At 40.8% G+C, this 25,109-nt stretch overlaps 4 protein-coding genes and 4 non-coding genes across 8 annotated transcripts in view; 4 read left to right on the top strand and 4 right to left on the bottom strand.

Moving 5' to 3' along the window:
* rhbdf1b (rhomboid 5 homolog 1b (Drosophila)) overlaps positions 1-1,645 on the bottom strand; it is a 39,527-nt gene extending 37,882 nt beyond the window's left edge. The window contains exon 1 of the mRNA XM_073490404.1: positions 1,316-1,645. The gene's annotated coding sequence lies outside the window, so the exon portion shown is untranslated. The remainder of the gene's footprint in view (positions 1-1,315) is intronic.
* Positions 1,646-7,529: 5,884 nt separating this feature from the next.
* trnai-uau (transfer RNA isoleucine (anticodon UAU)) lies at positions 7,530-7,623 on the bottom strand. Its single transcript has 2 exons — positions 7,586-7,623; positions 7,530-7,565 (listed from the first exon to the last, which is right to left on the bottom strand). It is a non-coding gene; the product is annotated as a tRNA-Ile (tRNA).
* Positions 7,624-8,215: 592 nt separating this feature from the next.
* trnai-uau (transfer RNA isoleucine (anticodon UAU)) lies at positions 8,216-8,309 on the top strand. The gene is made up of 2 exons: positions 8,216-8,253; positions 8,274-8,309. It is a non-coding gene; the product is annotated as a tRNA-Ile (tRNA).
* An 837-nt stretch (positions 8,310-9,146) lies between these two features.
* Positions 9,147-9,240, top strand: trnai-uau (transfer RNA isoleucine (anticodon UAU)). The gene is made up of 2 exons: positions 9,147-9,184; positions 9,205-9,240. It is a non-coding gene; the product is annotated as a tRNA-Ile (tRNA).
* Positions 9,241-11,414: 2,174 nt separating this feature from the next.
* hbae4 (hemoglobin alpha embryonic-4) lies at positions 11,415-15,323 on the top strand. Its single transcript, XM_073489634.1, has 3 exons — positions 11,415-11,720; positions 13,999-14,203; positions 15,064-15,323. Exons 1-3 carry the CDS (start codon positions 11,629-11,631, stop codon positions 15,190-15,192), a joined length of 426 nt encoding a protein of 141 aa, XP_073345735.1. The 5' UTR covers positions 11,415-11,628; the 3' UTR covers positions 15,193-15,323.
* A 4,242-nt stretch (positions 15,324-19,565) lies between these two features.
* LOC141015425 (hemoglobin subunit beta-1-like) lies at positions 19,566-20,359 on the bottom strand. The gene is made up of 3 exons (XM_073489500.1): positions 20,247-20,359; positions 19,912-20,134; positions 19,566-19,805 (listed from the first exon to the last, which is right to left on the bottom strand). The coding sequence occupies exons 1-3, from the start codon at positions 20,336-20,338 to the stop codon at positions 19,677-19,679; spliced, it is 444 nt and encodes a 147-aa protein (XP_073345601.1). The 5' UTR covers positions 20,339-20,359; the 3' UTR covers positions 19,566-19,676.
* A 2,538-nt stretch (positions 20,360-22,897) lies between these two features.
* Positions 22,898-24,888, top strand: hbae5 (hemoglobin, alpha embryonic 5). Its single transcript, XM_073489529.1, has 3 exons — positions 22,898-22,992; positions 24,131-24,338; positions 24,677-24,888. Exons 1-3 carry the CDS (start codon positions 22,898-22,900, stop codon positions 24,803-24,805), a joined length of 432 nt encoding a protein of 143 aa, XP_073345630.1. The 3' UTR covers positions 24,806-24,888.
* Positions 23,941-24,034, bottom strand: trnai-uau (transfer RNA isoleucine (anticodon UAU)). The gene is made up of 2 exons: positions 23,997-24,034; positions 23,941-23,976 (listed from the first exon to the last, which is right to left on the bottom strand). It is a non-coding gene; the product is annotated as a tRNA-Ile (tRNA).
* Positions 24,889-25,109: the final 221 nt, after the last annotated feature.

Raw genomic sequence — 25,109 nt, forward strand, 5'->3', positions numbered from 1 at the left:
CCTTTACATTTCTTGATGTCAGCAACAAGGCGCTCCGACACAGGACAGTGTTTAATGAAACAAAAACGGATTATAAAATGATCGCTGCTTCGCCGGAAGTAACTTTTATTCATTTTGGTGGAACAAATGTCTCATAATGACATAAAAGAGTGAGACATGGGTAGAAGATTAGAGTCTGAGAGGTCCTTACAGAGAAAAAAAAACGTGTGTGTGTGTGTGTGTGTGTGTGTGTGTGTGTGTGTGACAATTAACTCCTCATTAACTCAACACTGAGCCTCCATGTACAGCTGAGCACTGCAGGTCAAACACTGGCCACTAATCCGGTCTCCCTCAGTAACTCTACAGTTCCAGGTGTGTGTGCTGCATGAGTGTGTGTGTGTGTGTGTGTGTGTGTGTGTGTGTGTGTGTGTGTGTGTGTGTGCGTGCGTGCGTGTGTGTGTGCTCCTGCCATCTGGCCCAAAAGTCTGCTTCCTACCATCTTTCCTAACAGGAAGCCAAAGCAAATCCTTGATGACACGGGTCACTGCTTTAATTGTCTCTGTGGGATTTCTGCCCAGCCAGCAACCCGAAGCGCCCTCGTCCATCTAAGCAGCACCGGAGCCTGGAGCATCCAGAACCCATTCATCTCTCTTAGAACCTGGACGAGTGTGTGTGGGAGTGTGTGCATCATGTAACGTATGTGCATGCACTTTTGACTTGATTTACTACAGCATTGTAGAGCGTAGAGTATAGAGGGGATTCAAGGTACTGAATGTTCTCCCTCCTTTTCTCTCAGTCTCACGCACACACACACACACACACACACACACACACCTCACTGGATCTATACTGATAAAGCCCTGGTGACTTCCATAGAAGAGGTAAGCATCAATGAAACAGGATGAACCATGAGAGGGAGAAAATCCGTTGGTGTGTATGTGTGTGTGTGTGTGTGTGTGTGTGTGACAGACAGACAGACAGACAGACACACACACACACACACACACACACACACACCTGTTCCTCTCACTTTCAGCCTGACATGAACCTGACCAGAAGCTTCACAAGATTATGACATTTTAATTTGAAAGGCTTGAAGCCAGTCCACATGTGCAAAAGTCTCATCATGCATAACCTGTCACCCATGGGTCCCCCCCTCTCCCCCTGTGAGACCCCACCCAGAGACCCCCGTGTGCTGCAGCGCCGGTGAAACCCTGCAAACCTGCACTGAGAGCGCCGTGCAGGCAGCGAGGCGCTCCAGCGAGGTGCGCACACGCTGACGGCCGGTGTGTGAGGCACCGGGCTCGGTCTCACTCGCACCGTTCCCCCCGCTCACCTTCAAACTGAGTCCGGCTCCCGCAGCCCGGCACGGCACGGCACGGCACGGCCCCGAAGGCTCCCCCCCGGTGAGATGCTCACACGCCGGTCACTTCATAAGTTATCCCTGCCACACATCACGAGGAAGAGTAGTGTCACTATCAGGCTCGAGCTCCAGATGTTGGCGAGGGCGGTGTTCCCATACAGATGTCAGAAAGCAGCCGAGTGAAGCCTCCGAAGAACACCGGCTCGTCTGCGGCTGTCCGCCCGCCGCACCGGCTCAGAGTTTCGGTGTGACTGCGGAGCGTCTCCCGGTCTGTCCCCGCTGCTGCTGCTGCTGCTGCTGCTGCCGCCGCTGGGTGACAGGACACAGACCGAGGAGGACCGACTGACTGGGCCTCACAGCCCCGCCTAGCGGTGACACCGAGCACCTGCAGGTAACAGAGAGCATCCTGTTAAAATCTGAGGGCTCGTTGTAATTATGAGCTTTTACATAATTGAGTAGTGACAAAGACTAGACGTCCCATCTGGTCTGAATGTTGTGTCATCTGTTCACTGTGTTTTCGTTATTAAATACACAAACAGCTGCTGAAGAAAATGAATACAAGCTAATGTCACAGGGGTGTAAATCCCCCCCCCCCCCCCAAAAAAAAAACTTTTTTTTTTAAATATAAAAAATATTATTTGTCCCCTAATATAGTTATATTACATGTAATATAACTATATTAATAACACACAAAAAAAGCACTTGTGCCCCTTTAGCCCTCGGCAGTGGCAGATGATGCAGGTAGCCTACACTGACATTGGCGCCCAATAGGGGGCAGCGTATCGCCAAAGTAATCTAACTGCTGCTAGCTCAGTTAGCCGTGCAGCTAGCGGACAGGACCGGGACTCTGGAGCAGTGGAGGAGTGTTGGTGTTTACGCTGCCGGCACAAGAGCTTTGGACCGTAACACCCCGGGGCTAGCTTGTTAGCATGCTAACTTCAGTATATCTAATAGACGTCATAACATCAAAGCTGTTATTTACATTATATTGATTTAAGTAATTTTTGAATGTTGTCGACTAAAATTCTTACATATTGCACCTTTAAATATGCCAATACATATTCACACGGCAGCCATTTTCCCCTGACATGACACGCAGGTGTCTGAAAGTGAAATGTACTGAATGTCATCAAACGGTGATATTAACTCGGAAGTAGGTGAATGCTAATGTTAGCTAATGGGTTGTCAAATATGTTTTATTATGACATTTTCTCCAGATTTCTGTCATTTTTTTTCTGTTGCTAATCAATTAAGAAGTGTTGAAATAATGACGAGTTGTCATATTCCCCATGTTTATATGTACAACTCGCAACCTGGAACACAGCAGCGTAACATTATCTGAGGATTCGAGCTTCCCACCCACGCTGTGACGTCTGAGGAAAATGGCCGGCGTGCAAATATGGCCTATTATCCAGATTATGCTGTAAAATGTTGTTTTTATCTATTTGTTGTCTTTTTGTTTTCTTTACTTTGTCATTCACTTATTAATGTTTAAGTATTTTAGAATACCAGCTCAAGTAACTGAAACATAAAAATATGAATATTATGTGTATTTTTTCTTTAACCACTGGTTTTGCCAGCCTTCTCCTGTCGCTGTGTCTGGGTGAGTTTTAATTTAAACTGTTAAACATTAATCACTTTTTACTCTTGACAGCAAATTGAAGAACTGCCTTCATCGCTGCAAGTTAAATCTGAATCCTCTGCTCAACATGCTTTATACATTACACATCTTGAAAGATGTCAAAAAAATCAAGAATGATAATTTAATCTTAAACTGGCCCAACTTTGTGCTCAGGAGGGGCCAGACAGACACAGATGTCTGAGTCCTCGCTGGTCACCTGGTGTTCATTTAGTCCCCACGTCCCATTGTTCCCACGCAGACAGCCATGTTTACTTTAACAAGTTAAATTGGATTAGAAATATGCACATGTTTTGCTCAATGTTTGCTCTGAATTACTTGGTCTAAGTGCCATTGTTTGTCAGATGACAATGAGCATGGGCAGGTGAAAGTTAGGTACTTTCCAGTCAGATGCCTGAGGAACTGCACTGCTGAACACACTCATTAAAGGTGCAGTATGTAGTTTTGGGGAAGTCATTTTAATCAGAAGAGAAAAATCTTCATTCACTGATTTTTTTTTTATCTTTAAATTTGCTTAATAATGCTAAAATGTTTATGCTTATGCTTACTTTGTTTATATGTGGCAGACCCTGCCACCTTTCTAGCTTCAAACAGTGTTCTGGGACCTTATTTACCTCTGAAGACAGCTTGTTTATTCAGTCATGGAAAAGATAAATATTTACTGAGTTTGTATTATTACCTCATCTATATTGTAAATATTAAAATTCTGAGTTTGAATTTATTCTCCAAAACTACGTAGTACCCCTTTAAATTAAATTAGAAGTATGCATTTGTTTTGCTCAGTGAGTAACACAGGTAAAAGTCTGGTACTTTCCAGTCAGATGCCTAAGGAACTAAAATGCTGCACACACACATTAACTGTAATTTCTGTCTTCCTCAAGAGCACCCACCCTTCTTCTTCTCTGTATCTCAGTGTTTTGGTCTGATTGACGAATAGCTCTTCATAAAACCTGCAGCCCGGGGCCCCAAATATACGCTTCAAATGTCTGATGTGCTCGCTATGTAGAAAACATTGTGCATTGATACTTTAGAAATACAGACACATGCCCCTCTGTTTCCCCTGCGGGGTCGGTGTCCTGTTCCTTCAGCGCCTCACAGCCAATAGCAACCTCTGATGGGTTCATCTGACCACCATCTCTTATCACCACCGTTCACCACAACGTTCAGTCACTGCCACAGTGCGGTCGTCACATTTGAAAAGAAACAGCACACGGGGTACAGCTCAGTACGGAGGATCATTTCTGTGGTTCTCTGTACAAGCCTGGCCAGGTGTGTCTGGGTGTGGTAGAGATGGATTCTCACTTTTGGTGTGGTGATTAATAGCTGAAAAAATAAATTATGTAATTTATGCCTTATGGCAATAGAGAAAATAAAGAAACACAGGTTAGTGGCTGCACTGTCCTGAACCTCAATAACAAGTCCAACCATTTTAAGCAGCAGCGTGTTGTTTCTGGTTGTGCCAAAAAGCCTGCACATGATTTCACTTGAGGAAATCATAAAAACACTCTCAGTGCATGTATTTGTTTACAAGGATCTTCATGTTAAGTGTGCACATCTTCTGTTCGCCTCTCGCAACACACATTTTGCTCTTTAAGGAGTTCACGTTCATCCCCCCTATGGTTTTACAGCAGAATATGTCGTGGCAGTTGCTTTATCTCACAATAGCTCTGAGTGCTGAACACAGATATGCTGCGGACAGTAAGAATGTTGAGTGTGTCGTCACGTACTTGACTTCCACTCCAAGGCAACAAAGGAAGACGCCGAGGTTCGGTCACGTGACGTCTTCTGTTTATCTGTTAAAGAAATGTCTTAAAGAAACTCTTGTTTGGAAAAAAGCATCTGGTTTTGTGCACAAGCTTTACCACCAACAGTCAAACAGATGTGTGTGTGCACATATGCAAAAGAGATACAGTAAACGTCTTCGCTGCTTTGATTCTGCCTCTGTTCTCTGCAGGCACTGAGGAGCTTTGACCCCATAATGTCTGACTGAAGTACACAAGGAGCGGGGTAGCTGGATGGAGCGGTAGCATTAGCGTGGTATCAAACTTTCATTTAATCTCCTGGTTTTAATTTGTGTTTGGTGCTCAGAATCTTAAAGGTGCAATATGTAAGATTGTTGTTGAAACACAATGTGAAGAAATAACAGTTTTGACATTATGACCTACTGAAGTTAGCATGCTAACCAGCCAACCTGGCCCAAAGCTCCCATGCTAGCAGTATAAACACCTTCCCCAGTGCTACAAGCTCCCAGTCTGGACCGCTAGATGCACGGCTAACTATGCTAACTAGCCAACGGCAGCCTCAGTTAGCAGCAGTTGGCGGTTACTCTTCTGATAAGAAGAAGTAAAGGAATTATTAGGGACTGTATGAACATTATGGGGGAGGTTGTGGGGATTTTTGTGCGTTTGTTTGTTTGTTTGTTTTCTGCTCACTGACGGTTGGTCTAAATTTTTTGAGGGAGCGGCTTCTAACAAGGTTTTTCAGCCCAAAGTATAACACCGTTGGTATCACGTGGCATCTGCGATCAACAGTTTCTACAGTTTGCACATTTTTTTTGGTGTTTTGACGTGAATCCAGTGAAGGTGCGAGACGGGGCACCTCATTTAGAGGCTGAATATTATCAATAACACCTTTTAATTATTGCTTCATTTAAAAATGACATTTTCCATGTGGAATGTTTCAAAGGGCGGGTGTGTTTTGAAAGTCTTCCTGCCAAAAAGCAATGTTTGAGTGTGTACGCTGTGTGCGTGTGCTGGTGTGTAGAAGAGTTGAGTGCATGGGTGTGTGTTGTGTTTCCTGAGCTGAGCAGAGCGACCGCGTTTCCTCCCGCTGCCTGTTCGGTTGCAAGTTGCTCGGTTACATGCAGCACCGCCGTGCCGCTTTAAAATCTCTTGCTGGAGGCCAGGACAGGATGCTGTACTGGCAAAAGAAATGGGCCCATACATGGGAGGGACTGGGCCTCGGCTTCTATACTGGTGAGTCACCAGTAAAGACAGGAGGAAACCGCCTGTGCTCAGGTCGAGTTTCTCTGGTGGTTTGGTGCATTTTTGTTCCAGTTTTAGATTATTCTGCTGCAGTCGTACTTCATGTCTGGCAGGAGTTTAAGCTGATTCCCTCATGCTTACACATGCACACCAGCGTCTGCCCACATGCAGTTTCTAAACACTATTTGCTTTGCTCTTTGTTGTGTTGCACGCTGAGTGGGAGTGACATTACGTGCAGGACATACAGAGAACTGCTTCCCTTTTGTAAAAACTGATTACAATGCGTAGCTGCAGGAAACGAGCTTTAAGGATAATCAGCCAGGGCAGGAAACAGGCGAGAGTTGCAAAAGGTGGGTTTCATGCCTTAGGATGCTTTTATACACCTAATTAAGGATATGATTATCCGTTTCAAACTGCCGTCTCTGATCCTCACTGTTATCGTATGGAAACAGTTTTTTAAAAAGTGCAGAGGGTTTAGCACAATAAAACTCAGGAACTAATTAAAATAACTAACCACTCTGGTTGGTTACATTAAAAAGGCCCATGAGGACCGCATGGACCTTTGTATCTAAAGCTTCTTCAGGTGATATAACACACAAACATATAACTGACTTTATCCTAAAGTCTGTATCCCTGTGTGTCAGTGTAAAAGAGTTGGAGGGCTGCAGTTTCAGTTGAGCTTTGCTTTTAGCAATGAAAAAATATATACAATATCTATTCCAGCATCAGAATATCATGACAAAAGTCCTGTGGTGTTAAAATGAACAGTGTTTAACCATCATCCTTTACCTTATAGCTCCATCTTGTGGAGTAATAAAGGAACTATGTTTGTGATGTGAGGTTTCTTTAGGTGTGATCTGATAACCAGACCGCTTTTTCAGTTTGTTGTTTTCCTGCTGATTGTCTTTCTCACTTCTGTGTTTCTTTAATTCTTAATTGAAAACAGTAAATTATTTCAAACAGCTAGAGACTCTTCTTCTTAATTCTTCTTTTTCTTGTGATTAAGAGAATAAATATTCATGGTCTCTTGATGAAACATATCCTCAACAGCAGAATAATGCACTGTGCTGGATGGTTATCAAGGACTGTGATGTATTATACTGTATGACGATCCTGCATTTCATTAATACACACAGGGGTCACAGAGGCTGGTTAGCTTTCAGGTCTAAATGTGTTTTTCAATTAAAACATATTCCGTATTTTTCATTTTGGCTCAGTGTAAATCGCTAAAGTCGGTTAATCCGGCCCTGGTTGGAGCAGATAAATGATGTGGAGCTGTTTGTAATAAATAAAATGAAGTACACACAACGACATCTGGTGTGTGGATTTATGAGATTTACGTACGACTACACCACCTGCTGCACATCAGGATATATATGTACAGTATGTACAGCAAAGAAATGGGTAATACCAATAACCTTAAAGGAGCACTATGTAGTTTTTTAATGATATTTTTTATTATTAGGACAGCAGTTAATATAAGAAGACAAATATGCATACAAAGTCAGTTTAAACTCTTCTGCAGTCGTCACTTTGTAGTTATGAGGAAGAAGTTAAAGATCTCTGCTCCAGGTGAGGCTTGAACTCACAACCTCGGCATCACTCTGCAGGTTACTGTCTTATAAGTACCGCGCGCTGACCGATTGCGCCACTGGAGCTTCTTTCACTCAGTTGTCACTTATCACACAATCACAAAAAAATGAACTTCAGATTTACTCTTCCACAGTTATATGAATGAATATATAATATGCATTTTAATATTTACAATATTAATGAGGTAATAATACAGACTCAGAGATATTTATTTTCTCCATAACTGAATAAACAAGCTGTTCTCAGAAGAATATAAGGTCCCCAGAACACTGTTTGAAGCTAGAAAGGTGGCAGGGTCCGCCACATATAAACAAAGTAAAACAGTATGAAATTGTGTTGTCCTTTAAGGTCAATTTGTTTATTCAGTTTGTTGAGGCATTTAAAAAATCAGTCAATGAAGATCTTTCTCTTCTGATTAAAATGTCTTTCCCTAAAACTACATAGCGCACCTTTAATATGCCAATGATACTATCACCCACCAACCACAGTACAAGAATTCAAGTCATTAAAACCCAGCTCTACTTTAAAACATAACTAATATACCCTAAAACACACTGTAACTGTAGACTACACTACAGTTAAACAGTTATACTTAACTCGTTTAATTAAATGTCAAATCTCACAGCCAGTTTAAATGAGGAACTTCACAAACAACAGGCTCCAGTGGCGCAATCGGTCAGCGCGCGGTACTTATAAGACAGTAACCTGCAGAGTGATGCCGAGGTTGTGAGTTCGAGCCTCACCTGGAGCACAGGAGTTTTACCATGGTGGGTAAAAACAATTCTGTAACTGGCAGCTCTGAATGATCCCAAGAGTCCGATATGTTGAGATAAACCCAATAATCACACCACTCACTAACTAGAGTGACTAAATTACTCAAACAAAGACAATAGGCAAAAACTCCTCTGATTAAAGGTGCATTATGTAGTATTGGGGAAGAAATTTTAATGTCTAAACAATCTAAATAAACAAACTTTCTTTGTTTTCATAACTGAATAAACTGAATAAACAAACTGATCTTAAAGGACAACACAGTTTAATACTGCTTTACTTTGTTTATATGTGGCGGACACTGCCACCTTTCTAACTTTAAACAGTCATCTGGGGACCTTATTTTCCTCTGAGAACAGCTTGTTTATACAGTTATGGAAAAAATTAATATTTTTGAGTTTGTATTATTACCTTGTGTGTGTGAGATTGAAAAAAATCTGTAAATAATGGATCCCATGACTCAACCAACAGTCAATCAAATCCCCAGTGGTCAAGAAATAAAATGGTAAATCTTGATCATCACACAGTTTGATGATTGTACTACTTTGACCACTAAAAAGGCATTATGTACCACCTACCTGTATGTTTAGATTGTCACTTGGAAGTCTCAAAAGTAAATCTCTGCAACTGCTGAACTAACAAGTTTTAAGTTTTGAGTGCAAACCTGCTCAACACATTACAGCAGCTCTAATGCGTACTGCTCTTGTCATGTTAATCAATGGTGAGAGTCACTGAGACCGACTGACTGAAGCATTGTTTCCTTTCAACAGACTGTCAACAGTGTGAGGTTATCAAGGTAGTGAACTGGTCTTACAGAGCTCCAGTGGCGCAATCGGTCAGCGCGCGGTACTTATAAGACAGTAACCTGCAGAGTGATGCCGAGGTTGTGAGTTCGAGCCTCACCTGGAGCAGGCAAGTTTTACCATGTTGAAGTCCAGCATCATAATTTACTTCAGTAGTAGTAGAGAGTAGCATAAAACAGGAACAGTCAAGTAAAGCGCAAGAAGAAAAGAGAAACTGCTATCAAAACCCATATGAATTTACCCTGAAATAGAAACTGTGGGATTAGAGATGGTGAGTCTGTGCCGCTGCGCTAACCTGCGGGGTGATGCTGAGGTTGTGAGTTGGAGCCTCACCTGGAGCAGCAGACTTTTACATCCAGCAGGTGAGATCATTTACCAACATGTTAAAAAACTGAGTTAGGCCGGTGAGCATCTTCAGTGTGAACGTGAAGGTGTCATTTTTAGCAAATATTCAACATTAAAAGTCCATTTCAGTCAAATAAATTGTAATTTGTTTTTCTTTTGTGAAAATGACAACTGTGAAAATGTGTTTCATATGTACATTACCTTCAAAATACTATAATTAGTTAAACAGTTTGATTACTGTAGATACAATAACAGAGTAAAAATAGAACAGAAAACTGATTCTAGCTTTTTTGGGGGGGGGGGGGTCTACTTAAAAAACTTCATTTCAGCTGTGAAACCAGGCGACCACATGGGACAAAAGGCATGACTGCATTTTTTGAGGACATGATATAGCCTCTTTATGCTGAGTCAACCTTCATCTCCACTGGGTATCAGCTGAAAGCTCTGGTGATGCGTTCAAGAGATCAACCTGTGTATCCCTGTGACGGATGTAAACATTATGGCATATAAGGGTGGAGGGAGGTTGTGCAAGGTCACTCTAATGACTGTAAAGCCTTCTGGAGGAGATGTGATAACCTAAACTGGCACAGACTTCCAACTCTCTGCCACCTGGAGCTTTGACTCTCTCTTACTGCAGAGACAACCTACTCATGAAATTCTTCTATTTAATCTGACATAATCTAATTTATAGTCATCTACTCTACTATAGTCTCAACTGAGTGGTGTCACAGGAGCTCCTCTGCATAATGCTGTCAGTACAAGTGCATGAAGAAATGACCCACGCTGTGTAAAGTCCTCTGTGTCGCAGCTCGACGGCCCTAGCAGTAGTCTATCTGATGCAGGCTGGCTTCACGCCCGCTGTCCCCTGACCAACAGCTTATGGAGCTGCAGATAGAGTTTATCTGAAGAAGGCCTCAAACACACATATAGTGTAGTCATGAAGCCTCTGACTCATATTTAATCATTTTTCCTCCTTGTCATGGTGGAGAAAAAGACATTTTTAAAGGAACATTTCACTTAAAAGTGAAAATTCAGTCATTATTGACTGACCCCCGTGCCGACTGGAAAGTCGTGGAAAGTTTCAAAGTCCTCAAAACATTTCTGGAGCTTCGCTGCAAAACAGCATTGCAGCATGTTCCTGAACAACTCAAGTAGATGGGGACTTGTTTTAAGACATAAAAAAACAACCAAAACAAAACATAAAATGGATCCATACAGCTCGTCTGGGTAATTCAAATCTCTGGAAGCCCTGAGATCCCAAATTAATTTCAAAAGAGCATGGTCTTGCACCCACTTCAGACTGGGTGTGTGCTAATGCTATTAGCTAAGCAGCTACAGTGAAGAAAAAAGGGTGTAAATAGCATCTTTTCAAATCAGTTTGGTATCTCAGGGCTTCCCAAGACTTGGATTACACGAGACAAGCTGTAAAGAGTCATTTTATGGTTTTGTTTCACTTGTTTTTTTACGTTTTAAAACAAGTCCCCATCTACTTCAGTTGTTTAGGAAAATGCTGCAACACTGTTTTGCTGTGAAGCTTCAGAAATGCTTGGTGGACTCGAGACTTCATCCAGGTTTCCATCAGCATGAAGGTGGATAATGACTGAATTTTCACTTTTGGGTGAAGTGTTCCTTTAAAAAAAAAAATGCAAAGACAGTTTTAAGGGCTGCAGCTGTAGGCAATCATAGCTCAAGGAAATAATGAATTGTCCTTATTTAAACATGAATATTTGTATGTCATTTTAGCAATCATCCAGCAGATATAGCACTTCAACCTGCTGAAGAAAAATCCACATAAACAACAAGAAGTGGCACCTAAAGGTCCAGCAGCACTTTGAGGTCAGCAGCCTCATGAATGATGTAGAAATACCAGCGTGACGCACGTTCAGCAGCAGATAGCGCAGTGGAGTGGAGCCCCCACCCTGTCCTGGCTGTAGACCGATAACAGAGGAGGGAAACAACACCACCATTTCACCACGTTTTCTCCAGACAGGGACAGAATTATTACTTCATCTCATTCACTCTCCATCCGTCTCTGCGTTAATGTGTTCATTCAAAATGGTTGATTGACACCTCTTACGCACATATTGACGGCGCCTGCTGTGAATCTGACTTAGACCTCGGCTGTGAAGTCGTTTCACATCTCCGGCTGCAATGCTCTCAAAGAGGGAGAAAGATCTTATTAGAGAAATATGGACGAAACTGATTCCTGTGGCAGAAGATATCGGGTCTGATGCGCTTACTAGGTAGGTCCACAAGATGTTTCCAAAATAAAAACTTTACAGACTGTTCAGCAGCAAGTCTGGTGTGTGTTTATACATGTTCAAGGGGCACTGTGTAGTTTTGTAGAAGAAATTCAAACTCAGAATTTTAATATTTACAATATTAATGAGACAATAATACAAACTCATACATATTTATTTTTTCCATAACTGAATAAACAAGCTGTTCTCAGAGGAAAATAAGGTCCACAGAACACTGTTTGAAGCTAGAAAGGTGGCAGGGTCTGCCACATATAAACAAAGTAAAACAGTATGAAACTGTGTTGTCCTTTAAGGTCAGTTTGTTTATTCAGTTTACTCAGTCATGAAAACAAAGAGAGTTTGTTTATTTAGTTTGTTTAGGCATAAAAAAAAATCAGTCAATGAAGATCTTAAAATGTCTTCCCCAAAACTACGTAGTGCACCTTTAGGGCCTCCAACGAGATCTTAATCTCAGCTCTCCAGTTACAAAACCCAAGCAAATAAACGTGCCTATGAAGATAGGCCCCAGTGACCCTTTATTAATGACTTAATCAAAATGTGTGACTAAAAGACTGATGCTTTTTTACCTTTATCAATATGTTATTGGCACTTATAACCTGAGACTTGATGTCCACACTGCAACAAATTACAACTAAAACACAAGAAATAAACACTTTATTAAAGGATGAGTTCACCCAAAAATGAAAAAAATCAGTCATTATCAACTCCACTCATGCCAATGGAAAGTCAGGTGAAGTTTCGTAGTCCACAAATCATTTCTGGAGCTTCACAGCAAAACAGCTTTGCAGCGTGCTCCTAAACAACTGAGGTAGATGGGGACTTGAATTAAAAAGTAAACAAACTACCGATGTTTAAATGAGTGTAATGCTGGTGCGTGACTCTGAACTTGAGATAGTGTTTTAGATGCTGGCAGCGATCCAAGATCAGTGACATGTTCAAATGAGTTCACACTGATGATGACGATGATGATGATGGCAGCAGAAGGAGTGGTCAAAATCAATCTCCATGTCTCACCTTCTCTGATCATTAATAAAGTTTTTGTATTTCAAACAGAAAAGTGCCTTAATGTCAGTGATGGAAGAAGTATTTAGATCCTTAACTTAAAGGTGCACTACGTAGCTTTAGGGAAGTCATTTTAATCAGAAGAGAAAGATCTTCATTGACTGATTGTTTATGTCTAAACAAACTAAATAAACAAACTCTCTTTGTTTTCATGTCTGAATAAACAAACTGACCTTAAAGGACAACACAGTTTATACTGTTTTACTTTGTTTATATGTGGCGGACCCTGCCACCTTTGGTTCAGTTATGGAAAAAATAAATATTTCTTAGTTTGTATTATTACCTCATTAATATTGTATAATTGAAATTCTGAGTTTGAATTTCTTCTCCAAAACGTCATAATGCCCCTTTAAGTAAAAGTACCACACTATGAAGTATTATCAGCAAAATTTGAAGTATCCAACGTAAAAGTAGTCATTGTGCAGTAAAATATTCCCTGTCAGTGTTTTACTGTTATATCTGATATTTTTGGATTAATATAACTGTGTATTTTTCATTTTACCTTTGTTGATGTTCAAGGTTGAGCATATTTTAAAGGAGCTTTATGTATAAATTTGTAGTGATTTAGCAGTATTAATCACTTTTTTTAATTTCCATATATGAGCAGATCGTAGCGTGATGTCTCTCTCAGTTGCCTATACAAGCCTGTAGATGCTAACAGAGAGCGGCAGTAGCTGAAGTAGCTTAGAGGTAGAAACAGCAACTAACAACAAGCTTCCAGTACAAACAAAGAAGTTTCCCAGAGCCCCTTTAATTACTTTATATACTTATATTTATACTTAGTTAAATCTACAGCAATACATCTATAATAATCTATCAGATCATCATGTGTTTGTTGTGTTGTTGTCCAATGAGAACCACATATCTCTTAACAAGTGAACTATTCATGAGCTCAGAAAAACTGTGTTTATCCAGGAACACTTAACTCTTCAGTTTATCACAAACAATCAAATGTTTGGGGAGACATGGTTTCCACTGGACAGGAAGGTTATGAATAAATGTAATCTGAAACTTGAACTCAAAAGCTGTCGGACCAATGTTTTGGAGTACAAAGCACAATATCTAAAAGTACAAGTACCTCAAATTTGTACTTAAGTACTTTAGTAAATGTATTTAGTTACATTCCACCAGTGTTAATTGCAGTTGAAATCCTGATTCATTCATCTCAATGTCACTTTTCCCGTCATCTCTTCCACAGGATGTTTGCCACCTTCCCAGGCACCAAGACGTACTTCTCCCACCTGGACATCAGCCCTCGCTCCGCTCACCTGCTCTTTCACGGGAAGAAGATCGTTCTGGCCATAGCAGAGGGAGCCCAGGACATCGACCAGCTGGCCGTCAGCCTGGCTCCCCTGCAGACCTTGCACGCCTACCAGCTCCGGATAGACCCCACCAACTTCAAGGTGCCTTTAACTCCATCCAGCATTGACCCTGCTGATTATCCACACTCATAATGAGGCTCAATTAATCACTGCCAGAATGTCCTGGAGGTTTTGTCAATACTTAGAGGAGGTATAGAGTAACAGAAAGTGGAAATACTCAAGTACAAATACCTTAAGTACAATGTTTGAGCAAATATACCGTTACATTCTATCACCGTCCATTGGAAACACAACGCAAACACTTAGCAGATAAATACTGGCACTCATTTGTCATCTCTACAAGTGTTTTCATACCTTGATCCTACCATCCTGACATTAATGGTGACCAAGAGCAGCCTGAGACATATCAATGTATTTAAGGCATCATATACAAAAAGCCTACTGGATGGCAGACTGACTTTGTTATAAATACTGCAATAGCACCACCATCTGGTGAGATTATGCACAAGACGCACAGTTCTAAAGAGTGCAAACAATCCTAAATGACAGACTTCATCAGCAAAATGAGTGATAAAATGAAAAATCCAGAAAAGTGACGGGGTCACTGTTGAAGCATGGACATGCCACTTGAAGGTACCAGGGTGTGTTCAGTGTTCCTGTAAACAGAGGACCTGCTCATCAATTGAAAATAAGTCAGTGGTGCTGTTTTGATAGTAGGCCAGTCTCTGATATCTAAAGGTGTAAATACAGCACTGACAGAGCGTCTCCCAGGGGTGCAGATCCCAACACAGTGAGGCTCGTATCAGTCACAAGAACAGTATGTGCACATAAAAAACTTTTTAAAACTTTTTACTGACATCTGAATATGCTTGTTAACCCTTGAACTGTGTACTTGATGAGAATAGTCCTTCATGAGTAACCACCCTGCTCCCTCTCCGCAGCTTTTCTCCCACTGTATGCTCGTCGCTCTGGCCGCTCACATGGGCGACGACTTCACGCCGGTTGCTCACGCAGCGATCGACAAGTACCTGTCAGCCTTCGCAGCCGTGCTCGCCGAGAAATACAGATGAGACCCAGCCACGTCGTTTTTTTTAGGGAGTATATGAACTATTTATAATGCAGTATGATATTAAGTATTTATATATGTGTGAATGTTACAATGCAATGTTTTGTAATAATAAAAATGTGCAATAAACACCTCTCCTGTTGTTGTGTTTTATGTGTCTTACATATGTTTTTATTGCATTAATTGACAAAATGACGTCCTGCTGACCATTCTGACATCACACCATGAGTCATCAGGTTGATTGTAGTCAACATTTCTGAGATATATGTTGTAATTTTTTTTTTTTTTTTGCTCCAATATAATCAGCTTACAGCTTTAGTTTCCACTTTAAAAATTACAATTGTTACACAGACATATGAAGGGCTTGTTCTTTCATTATGTTCCCCTACTAAATGTTAGATAGCACTACTGACATGTACTACATCACCCTGTGTCTCTAAAAGGCCTGATCAGCCGCTGTATATGTCCCCCCTAAACGTTTGTTAGGTTCAGGGTTAGTTTATTTAGAGACGCCCGCAAAGCTCAGATTATACCTTGAACCCTGGATGTAATGTTGACCATGTTTACCATCTCAGTTTAGCCTGTTAGCATGTTAAATTTACGCTAGTACGCATAAACCAGAAGCTCAGATCATTGTGATTGTCCTTAGTTAAGCAGGTATTTAGTCATAAAACTAATACTAGTTGACATTTTGGGCGTCACCAAATATAACACATATAATCCTCAGAGGAATATGAGTGTCTGCACCAAATTCCTTTCCATCCAATAGTTGTTGAGATATTTCAGAAAATTGTTGGACCGACTGACGGACCAGCATTACCATGTTTAGAGCCAGGCTGTCACCACGGGCTGATGTCCAAAGTTAATGCTGTTAATCTTCAGTTATTGCTGGAGTTCTCCATTTTACCATACCATATACTTCATGAACATCCATTAGATGGGATGGGATTGGATAAGATGGGTGGGGGATGGAGGGTTTGTATTAAGGGGTGGGTAAGAATTCACTTTGCTGATGAAAGATTGTATTATTTAATGTTACAACATTTTACCAAGCGGTGGCGCTGTTGCAGCATTTATAAACACAATCAAACAAATACAGTCGAAGTGTTTCTCTGGTGCTGAAATAAAATTGTGACAAAAAGTGATCCAGCTCTGGTGCTGAAAGACGCCGGCGTGAGTGAGATCAGAGCTGTTCCTGATGCCTAAATACGTGCACCTGCATGGATGCACCCATATCAACACCAATACCTGACTCACTTTGAGTAGTGTAACTAACAGAGCTTTCTGTGACGCTGAACTCAAGCGACATCAAATGTGGAGCTGTCTGTGGTGCTAAAATAAAATGGAAATTTAATGTGGAGCTGTCTGTGGTTCTGAAATGAGATAAAATGAAATACAGAGCTGTTACAGGTGCTGAAAGAGGTCAAATTTAATGTGGAGCTGTGTGTGGTGATGAAATGCAACAGACAGCTGATGTTTCTCAAGGTACTATAGGAATGAATCCATAGACAGAGGTAATAGTCACACACTGTTTGCTGATGCCTCTTCCTCTGTCATATGACTCCCCCTGCTGGTTTCAATAAGCAGCTGCACAGTGTTTCTGGAGCACTGCCTCACAGCCTGCTTGCTGGAAAAAAGACCTCAGGCCAGTCTGAGTGGGCGGGGCCAAGAGGTCACATCTGAGATCGTTCATCCAATCAGCTGTAGATACTAAGCCTGCCAGTATTTCTGTCTTTGAGCTCTTTTTTTTAATTCCTGTTTCTATTATTATTTTTACTATTTCTGACAGTTTCAGAGACAAATTGTTACAATAAAATGATTAGAAATGTACTTGGCTTGTGTTGAAGTTGTTTTATCTTCTATATTTGATATCATACGTGGACACCAGTAACAACTGTGACGGTCAATCTATGTTTTTCAAATAAGTCATTTATATAAAATCATAACTACAAACACGTGACATGGCAAACAATACTCTCATACGTCCTGGTTTCTGCGTCTGTTTGGAGCTTATCACACTCGTTTGGGTGTAAATTAGGTCATGTCATCCTGTCAGGTGTCCTCATGTCACTCTGACCGTCACTCTTCAAACTGAGGCATGGTTGGGTGTCTGAGCTCTTATCTGGTTTGAGCTGCAGCCTGAGATAATACAAGTGCATGATGAGTTCAAGCGTCACATGGAAAAAGAAGACCTCAGGACTCAGTCAACTCAGCTCGAGATAGCAAAGTCTGAATTTATTATGTCCACTGATGGACTCGGGGGAGATAAAACACGATAGGTGCCCCTCGTGTAGGCTAAATGCTCGAAACTACATGCTAGCTCATTGTGTAGTTTTATTACAGGGGTGTAGAAGTTATAATTGAATTCTGGTCACATAATGAAACAATTTTAATATTAACCAGGGTTTGGAGCTGTTTGACCATAAATGCATCACCACTGTCTGCATGCTGCTGCCTTTTTATTTGTTTTTACAGTAATACTTTATTGTCAGTAAATATGAGTGTACAAATCATATAATTAAAGGAGCACTATGTAGTTTGGGGAAGACATTTTATCAGAAGAGAAAGATCTTTATTGACTGATTTTAAACAAACTTAATAAACAAACTCTCTATAAAGGACAACACAATTTCGTACTGTTTCACTTTGTTTATATGTGGCAGACCCTGCCACCTTTCTAGCTTCAGTGTTCTGGGGACCTTATTTTCCTCTGAGAACAGCTTGTTTGCTCAGTTATGGAAAAAAGTTTGTATTATTACCTCATTAATATTGTAAATATTACAATACTGAGTTTGAATTTCTTCTCCAAAACTACATAGTGCCCCTTTAAGTAGTGCTTGATTAAAACAGGGGTCTTAGTGATTCAATGCGTATATTAATGTCATTAATTCTTGTTGAAAATGATACTTCACATATTAAATGGTACACGACCAAATTAATTGGATTCTACTTAGATGGAACTTTATTTCAGACCCATATATATATATATATATATATATATATATATATATATATATATATATATATATATATATATATATATATATATATATATATATATATATATATTTGCTCAGCCTCTCTGAAAGTAGAACCATTCTCAAAGAAATTACCAGCTTTTCATTTTTTTAAATCAAACTAGTCGTCAGGTGCAAACATTTACATACAACATTTAAATACAGTTAAGTATAATAAAAATAGACTTTAACTAAAATCCAGCTATTTTAGTTTGCATATCGATAGATAGATAGATAGATAGATAGATAGGTAGATAGATAGATAGATAGATAGATAGATAGATAGATAGATAGATAGATAGACAGACAGACAGACAGACAGATAGATAGATACTTTATTGATCCCGAGGGAAATTCAAGAAAAGACTAAAACAGACACGTAACAGACGAGCTACCGAAAAGGCAGCTACTTGCGTTGGCGCCTGCGCAGATAGATAAGTGTGAACTGATCACATAAAGTCATAGTAACTTCAAGAGAAGGAATTCATGATAACACCCTGCACGAAGTCATCCCCAGTCATGTATTAATGAATCCAGGTGTCTTTTACATTTTGGGGACGCTGCGTTCCCACCACTTTTTGAAATGGCCAATTTTGCCCCCATAACTTTTTCTTTTCTTTTTAAGCATACATTGTTAAAAAATATTCTGAAAAATGACTTGCACCAAGAAATGTTGATAAAATGAGAACAGCTGACTCTGAACTGAACCGGGGATGTATAGTAATATTGGCATTGTTTGATTAACATGCTGTTGTAGATGTAAAGGATGACTGTTACTTGGTCGGTCAACATTATTGTTATATTTTTGTACTGCCGACTCTGTGGTGCAATTCTTCTCCCGCCTTATTATCTACCCTGACCATACTGATCTCCACATTTCATTGCGCAAATCATATTAAAGACACTGGTGCCCCCATGTTCAAAAACATTACCACTGCGCAAGTGCCCTCTTGGATGTGAGAATGGTAGATAAACACATAATAAAGTGCCCTCTAGGGCGCCCCACCCCAAAGCCACAGCTGGTGCCCAAATAATGTTTTGCCCCTACCCCACAAACATCCTGAATCCGCCACTGGTTAAATATCATTTAAAAAATGTCTCTTCATCTGAACTCTTATGTCAGCCCTGATGATCTAACACCACCCTAACACCGAGAGTAACTCAGGAAATCAAAAGCGCTACAGACTCATGTTAGTTGTAGGTCACCATCACTTCATCATTCACTCAATTCATGTCATCATTTGAATAACGTCGAATATCTATAATGGCAATTTCTTATACGGGTCTGTCATTTTCAATCAGTACCAGATGGCTGTGCGTAATTACGCACGCGTAAAAGAAAGAAAACGTGGACGACAAATGAGCTTTACTTCAGTGGGCCTTTATTTATTTTTTTATGGAGGAGACACATAACACATGGAAAACAGAGGTGAGAGCTCCTCCATGTGTCCAGGTGAGGAGGCTGCTGGCTTTAGTGGTACTGCCTTCCCAGAGCAGACACCACCACGGCCAGGAACTTCTGGAAGGTGGCCTGGGTGTCGGCGGTGAAGTCCTTGCCCATCTTGGCGGCGATGACGATGGTCAGGCAGTCAGATAGCAGCTAAGGGAAAAAAACAAACATTAGATGTCTTGCATATATGTATTCTGTGTCATATTTACATGGATATGGAACAACTGCAGTATGAAATCTGGCGGGTTTATTTTACTTTGAAGTTGTCGGGGTCGACGTGCAGCTTCTCGGAGTGCAGCACGCTCAGCTCGGCGTAGGTGGCCTTGATCTTGTCCATGTTCTTCACAGCCCGGTCCAGGCCGTGCAGCACCGTGATGCCGTGGGCTGCGATGTTCGGGTTGCTCTTGATGGCCTCGGCGTTGTAGAGGTTACCGAAGGCGCCGAAATACCTCAGGGTCCAGGGGTAGACGATCAGACACCTGGAAGAGGAGAGGAGACGGGGGATGGATTCTGATGGATTCTGATGGATGCTGCAGAAGCTGAATCTCAACTTCTGCAACTCATATCTGCTGTATGTCAGGAGGTGTGTACCTGCACAGAGCCTTGGGACCGATGTCCTCATAGTCCAGGTTGGAGAAGATGCTGTTGATGGTGCTGAGCTCCTGCTCGGACCACACGACCATGGTGGATGTTGTTTGATTTGTTTTTCGCTTAGAGGAAAAAAAGAAAATAAGCTGAATAGTGAGTCAACTCGAACCCCAGGGGTCTATTTAACCGCGCCACAGCTGCTCCCGCCCTGAAGGAGAGGTCAGCTGTGATAGGCTGGAGATAAAGGGTGTGAGATAACGTCACACCTCCGTCAGAAGTATCTGGAATATTTTTGATATTGTTTCAGTAATATTTCAGATTTAACTTGAACAGAAAGCAGTTAATTAGGCGATCTGCACGTTAATTGGGATACATTTAATTTACTGTCACAGGTTCTTGTGCAGCTGCAAGTTTGAACTCTTTCTTTAAGTCATTTTCTTTGTATTATTAAATCAAATGAATCATCTACATAGGTACAACTTCACACGAGGACTCTTTTCTAAATTGTAGTTTTCCAGTTTTTAAGACGTTATCCTTGTGAAAATCTCTCCAGAGTTCGTCCGGCTCCTGTTAAGCTGCAGGATTGGGCTTGATTTCAGCAATCAGGACAGTAACTGTGCCCTGAACTCTCTCCCTACTGTAACTGAGGGTCTTTTGGCTCTCTTATTTTATTTAATCAGTTATTGCATTTAAAGCAGCAGCTTTTCAGTCATTAAAGGGGCACTATGTAGTTTTTGGACAAGAAATTCAAACTCAGAATTTCAGTGTTTTGAGGTTTTATATTAATGAGGCCATAATACAGACGCAGAAATATTTATTGTTTCCGGAACTGAGTGAACAAGCTGTTCTCAGAGGAAAATAAGGTCCCCAGAAGCGAAGAGTGGCGGGGTCCGCCAAATTTCTTTTTTAAAGTATGAATTTGTGCTGTCCTTTAAGGTCAGTTTATTTATTCAGTCATGAAAATGAATAAAAATTATTTATTTAGTTTGTTTAGACATTAATTAACTGTTGATTGAGTGTGTCTGAGTGTGAACTATGCACGACCATTTTGTTTATGGTGAGCAAAAGGAATTCATGATATATTCTGCATTATTACATGTATTTAATCAGCATGAGCCATGTTTAGCTCAAGCACTACTTAAAGGGGCACTATGTAGTTTTAGAGAAGAAATTCAAACTCATTTTAATATTTACAATATTAATGAGGTAATAATACAAACTCAGAAATATTTATTTTTTCTGTAACTGAGTAAACAAACTGTTCTCAGAGGAAAATAAGGTCCCCAGAACACTATTTGAAGCTAGAAAGGTGGCAGGGTCCGCCACATATAAACAAAGCAAAACAGTATTGTGTTGTCCTTTAAGGTCAGTTTGTTTATTCAGTTCATTCAGTCATGAAAACAAAGAGGGGTTGTTTATTTAGTATGTTTAGGCATACAATAAGATATTTTTCTTCTTCCCCAAAACTACATAGCGCACCTTTAAGGGACCGTATTGATATCCATCAGTCATTATTGGTTAAATTAGCACATGTGTTATTTTATTGAAAGCAACAGAAAACCTGTCATTGGACAATATGCAAACATATTTTAATAAACACCCACCACCACCCTAAATAAATAAATAAACAGCTTTTATCAGCACTATGCTTGAGTAACAACAGTTACAACAATCCTAGTTTCCAATAAATTATAATAAGTGTGTGTGCTATGAGACCAGATGTCAGATGTCACTGCCAGGCGCTGTGACAGTGTTTGGTGCCAGTGTGTGCGTTATCTGTGGAACCACACCGGTGTTATCTGCAGCAGCGCCCCCTCCCCGCCCAGACACCCACTGCCAAAACTCACATATGTTTTGATTAAGAAAATACTTGAGGCTGGTGATAAAGCTGCTGACCGCTATTTCGCCCCCTTGATAGGAAAAAAAAAATTAATGGCCGGAGCCAAGAAATGCCGAATTAAAAAATAAATCACTGATAAATCCTGGAGGGCTTTCACAGCTGCAGATTTATAGACTTAATTAGGCTTTTATTTTGTAGGACATTTTCATCGAGCGAAGGCCGTTTGTTTGTGGAACAAAAATGTCGAAATAAATAAATGTTTTCGTCTGTTTGATGATGAAGCAGAATGTGCTTTCGACTGATTTGTTGTATCCTTAGATGACCCCTCGTTTTTTTCCGACTTATTGCTTTAAACGTTTTGCGAAAATTGTGTAAATCAAATAAAAAAAACTAAACTAAAATATTAGAAGTAAGTTCATGAAAGTGACTGCTCCGAGCCAAGATCGTCATTTCTTGAAATAAAGTCTTGCATATGTCTTTGTCGACAATTATTACGATCTGTTTCTCAGGTCAGGTTTGGTGATATTAACCCTCCAGCCTGTGACCTGAGATGCCCTCCGTCACCTCCCCAAACTTCTACTAACAGACCAGGGGTGAGGACTCTTACACATTACTCGAGCTGATTCATGCCAACTAAAGCCCCCGATGGGAGCAGCTGATAGCGCCCCCCAGGCTGGCATCAGGCCACCTGACCTGCGTCAGCCGAGTTGGCTTGGCCTCCCTGGCCGTGGGTGTGACTCTCCAGCCAACTGAATTTAAGCAGAGGCCCGACCCTGAGATGACCATCCGATCCAGGTGCAAAGAAAGAACCAAGATGAGTTTGACTGAGAAAGACAAGGCTACCGTCAAGGCCCTGTGGGCCAAAATCTCCAAGTCGGCTGATGCTATTGGGGCTGACGCTCTTAGCAGGTGAGTAGTTTATGGCGCGCTTTTACTTAATGTAGCTATTCACTTATTTTACAGCCGTTTAGCTGTTTGTTTAATTGAGGAAATATAACGCCTATCACTGATATTAACGTGATATTCTTGCATCAATTTTATTTAAATGTTTAGTTTCTGGTGCAACAAATTGAATGCAACCAATCTAAAGGAGCACTATGTAGTTTTGGGGACGAAATTCGTTTTGATGACTGAATAAACTGAATAAACAAACTGACCTTAAAGGACAACTCAATTTCATACTGTTTTACTTTGTTTATATGTGGCGGACCCTGCCACCTTTCTAGCCTCAAACAGTGTTCTGGGGACCTAATTTTCCTTTTGAGAACAGCTTGTTTACTCACTTATGGAAAAAATAGATATTTCTGAGTTTGTATTATTACCTCATTAATATTGTAAAACTCTGAGTTTGAATTTCTTCCCTAAACCTACGTAGTGCCCCTTAAATAAAAAACAAACAAACACGAGAGATAAACCTGTCTAAAAGTTCAAGATTGAAAACTAATCTGCTCTTAATCTACATTAAAAATTATGTTTAATTATCACTTAATCTGTTGATTACTTTCTCGATTAATCGATTTGTTTTTTGTCTATAAAATGGTGGAAAATCTCGATCACTGTTTCCCAAAGTCCAAGATGACGTCTTCAAGAAACCAGAAAAGATTCACATTTAACAAGCTGGAATCAGAGAATTTTGAATATTGTTTTTCCTTTAAAAAATTACTCAAAACGATTAATTGATTATGAAAATAGCTGTGGATTAATTTAATAGGTGACAAATAAACAGTTAGTCGTTGCATCTACTCATTTTAATGCAAAGTAGCTCATGTGAATCTTTAATGAAAGCACAAATGTATACAATTGATTTTTTAATGGAGCGTCGTCATTCATTCACGTCAACGACCAAAGAACAGCTCGTGCTCCAGGTGAGGCTCGAACTCACAACCTCGGCATCACTCTGCAGGTTACTGTCTTATAAGTACCGCGCGCTGACCGATTGCGCCACTGGAGCGCCGTCTGTGTCAATATCAATGCAGATCAACCATTAAACGTCGTAACATTAGCGAGACAGCAGTAAACCATGTGTCATTGGTCTCCTCCTCCACAGGATGCTCAGCGTCTATCCGCAAACCAAGACTTACTTCTCCCACTGGCCGGACCTGAATCCCGGCTCTGCCAGCGTCAAGGCGCACGGAAAGAGGGTGATGGGTGGAGTCGCCCTGGCTGTGTCCAAGATCGACAACCTGACCCAAGGCCTGCTGGATCTCAGCGAGCAGCACGCCTTCCAGCTGAGGGTGGACCCCGCCAACTTCAAGGTGAGACGGGGGTCGTCTGACATCACGTAGACCTACATTATGATATGGTCGTACAGTGTAGGATATGTGCCGTGGATCTGGATCTCACCGATATGACTGGTTTACGCACAAATGACGCACTCACGCCGCAGAAATTGCAGCTTTAAGATCTTAATTTCTTTGTTTTCCAAAACTGATTAACCAGTTTTGTGATGCTGGCCTTGGAGCATGTTCTGCACTACATTTGCATTTTAGATTTTAATGGGAGGACAGCGGAAATAACCGAACTTTTTCCAATTCAAGTTATATAAACTAAACCATATATATTTTTTGATCCAATTATTTCCCGTCATCCGCAGCTCCTGTCCCACTGCATCCTCGTGGTCATCTCCGTCAAGTTCCCCCAAGACTTCACCCCAGAGGCCCACGTCGCCTTGGATAAATTCCTGGTCGCCTTGGCCCTGGCTCTCTCTGAGAAATACCGCTAGGCTGCCCGCAGTGTGGCATGAGGTCTGTCACCACGGTGTAACCCATGGTGACAAATGAAAGAATAAACTGCATGCAGTCCAAAGCCTGACTCAGTTGTGTCTTTTACTTCTCCTGACATCACTTCACACATGCGCAAGTAACAGTATCATGTCTACATGCTTTTATTTTGTACTGCTTTATGGGCAGAGGAATAAATGAAGAGAGTATTAAAGTGTTTTCGTCTTTATTTCATATGAAAAATTCACATAATTGTCACAGTTTGACATGGAAGAAAAGAAAAGTGCAGTACATCATCAAAGACAA

Source organism: Pagrus major, chromosome 20, assembly GCF_040436345.1.
Source record: "Pagrus major chromosome 20, Pma_NU_1.0".
Taxonomy (NCBI): Eukaryota; Metazoa; Chordata; class Actinopteri; order Spariformes; family Sparidae; genus Pagrus; species Pagrus major.

Excerpts from the sequence above, each read along its gene's own strand:
- hbae4 (XM_073489634.1), top strand. The coding sequence starts at position 11,629 with ATGCTCTCAAAGAGGGAGAAAGATCTTATTAGAGAAATATGGACGAAA. Across the intron at positions 11,721-13,998 it reads GGGTCTGATGCGCTTACTAG|GATGTTTGCCACCTTCCCAG; the intron begins GTAGGTCCACAA and ends TCTCTTCCACAG. Across the intron at positions 14,204-15,063 it reads TAGACCCCACCAACTTCAAG|CTTTTCTCCCACTGTATGCT; the intron begins GTGCCTTTAACT and ends CCCTCTCCGCAG.
- LOC141015425 (XM_073489500.1), bottom strand. The coding sequence starts at position 20,338 with ATGGTCGTGTGGTCCGAGCAGGAGCTCAGCACCATCAACAGCATCTTC. Across the intron at positions 20,135-20,246 it reads GGTCCCAAGGCTCTGTGCAG|GTGTCTGATCGTCTACCCCT; the intron begins GTACACACCTCC and ends CTCCTCTTCCAG. Across the intron at positions 19,806-19,911 it reads TCGACCCCGACAACTTCAAA|CTGCTATCTGACTGCCTGAC; the intron begins GTAAAATAAACC and ends TTTTTCCCTTAG.
- hbae5 (XM_073489529.1), top strand. The coding sequence starts at position 22,898 with ATGAGTTTGACTGAGAAAGACAAGGCTACCGTCAAGGCCCTGTGGGCC. Across the intron at positions 22,993-24,130 it reads GGGGCTGACGCTCTTAGCAG|GATGCTCAGCGTCTATCCGC; the intron begins GTGAGTAGTTTA and ends CCTCCTCCACAG. Across the intron at positions 24,339-24,676 it reads TGGACCCCGCCAACTTCAAG|CTCCTGTCCCACTGCATCCT; the intron begins GTGAGACGGGGG and ends CGTCATCCGCAG.